The 1,507-nt window shown below is 61.4% G+C and overlaps 1 protein-coding gene across 1 annotated transcript in view; it reads left to right on the plus strand.

Annotated features, from left to right (window-relative positions):
• Positions 1–1,507, plus strand: part of SIGIRR (single immunoglobulin and toll-interleukin 1 receptor (TIR) domain) — a 9,988-nt gene that overhangs the window by 4,384 nt on the left and 4,097 nt on the right. Inside the window, 1 exon segment of the mRNA XM_010001474.1 lies at positions 140–287. Coding sequence (XP_009999776.1) covers positions 140–287 — 148 coding nt within the window.

The following is a 1,507-nucleotide window of genomic DNA, read 5'->3' on the forward strand; positions in this document are numbered from 1 at the left end:
CCAAACCTTTTTGGCGAGTCTGCATCTCGTTGGGGGCGTCCTTATTTCCCGCCGTCAGAACGAAACGCTTCCCGAGCAGCCCGTCGGGCAGAGCCCCCCCCGCCACCCGCCGCAGTGTCTCCCAGCCCCTTCCCCCCAGGTGTGCTGCCTCATCTGAACCCCCGGGCACGGAGAAACCCCGTTCATGCTTTAGGTACAATCACCTTCCAGCTGCCCGAGCTGAACACGTTACAATCGTCCCTCGTGTACCTTGACCCGCGGCTTCACCCCGCGCCCGGCACCTGCGGGTTTCCCAGCGCCCTCCCCGGCCCAGCGCCCAGCCCGGCCTCCCCAGCCCCGCTCTCACCCTAAACCGGTTTGCAAACGAGCACGATCAAGCTCTGGGGGAAAGAGGCAGCTGAGAGATTTTTATCCTCCTGGCCCTGCAGTTGCACGGCGAGGAGGAGTGTCCCCAGTCCTGCTGCCTTGCAGAAACGCCAGCGACGTAATGTCCTTGTTATTCCCACACTGTCCCCGGGGAACACGCCGCCCTCCCCAGGGCTGTGCGGGTGTTTGGGGACAGAGGAGCCTGACCCCACCACCAGGCCCTGCTCCAGTGGTTGCTCCTGGTGCCCCTTTGCACCACGTCCCGTGGGGCTGTGGCAGGAACACTGGGCAATGCCAGCTGGGGGACAGTCCACCCCAGTCCCCGCTTGTCCCCACACGCAGCACAGTGTGTGGCTACACCTCTTCCCTGGCACAGCCATGGGGCAGCAGCATGCCAAGCCCCCAGACACAGGGAACATGCACCTGTGGGGCTGAGCTCACTGCTACCATAGCTCAGGAGATAGGAAGCCCAAATCATTGAGTCACAGAATCCCAGTCTGGTTTGAGCTAAAAAGGAATCTTAAAAACCATCCAGTCCCTCCCCCTGCATGGGCAGGGACACCTCCCACCAGCCCAGGTTGCTCCAAGCCCCATCCAACCTGCCCTTCAACACTGCCAGGGATGGGGCAGCCACAGCTTCTCTGGGCAACCTGGGCCAGGGTCTCTCCACCCTCACAGCCCAGAATTTCTTCCCAATGTCTAACCCAAATCTCTCCTCTTCCAGTTTAAAGTGGGCACATCAGGCTGCAAGCAGGGCTGCAGACAAGATGGGGTGTTGGTAGCACAAAGGGGGTCCCGAAGGGTCCCCCCCAAAGACACCCATGAGGGCAGCTCTCTGGGTCTCACCTCCCCCATGACTGCAGCTGATCTCCCTTGAACCAAACTCACTTTTTTAATGTCCTGCAGCCCTCAGTTGGTCACCAATCACCTCCCGCCCATGAATTCAGTTGGCAAAGCTGGGCTGCAGGTGGTGCCGCGCAGGGACAGCAGGTGACACAGTGCCCACCAAACCGCAGTCAGGACACGGCTTTGGCATTACCCTGGCACAGCACCCGCTGCTCCCCTGACCTGAAGGGCTGCGGGGGGCGATGGGGACAGCTGGGATGCTCCCTGTGCTGACAGAGCCATTCCTGACCTTTCC

This window comes from Chaetura pelagica, unplaced genomic scaffold, assembly GCF_000747805.2.
Source record: "Chaetura pelagica isolate M959 unplaced genomic scaffold, ChaPel_1.0 scaffold587, whole genome shotgun sequence".
Taxonomy (NCBI): domain Eukaryota; kingdom Metazoa; phylum Chordata; class Aves; order Apodiformes; family Apodidae; genus Chaetura; species Chaetura pelagica.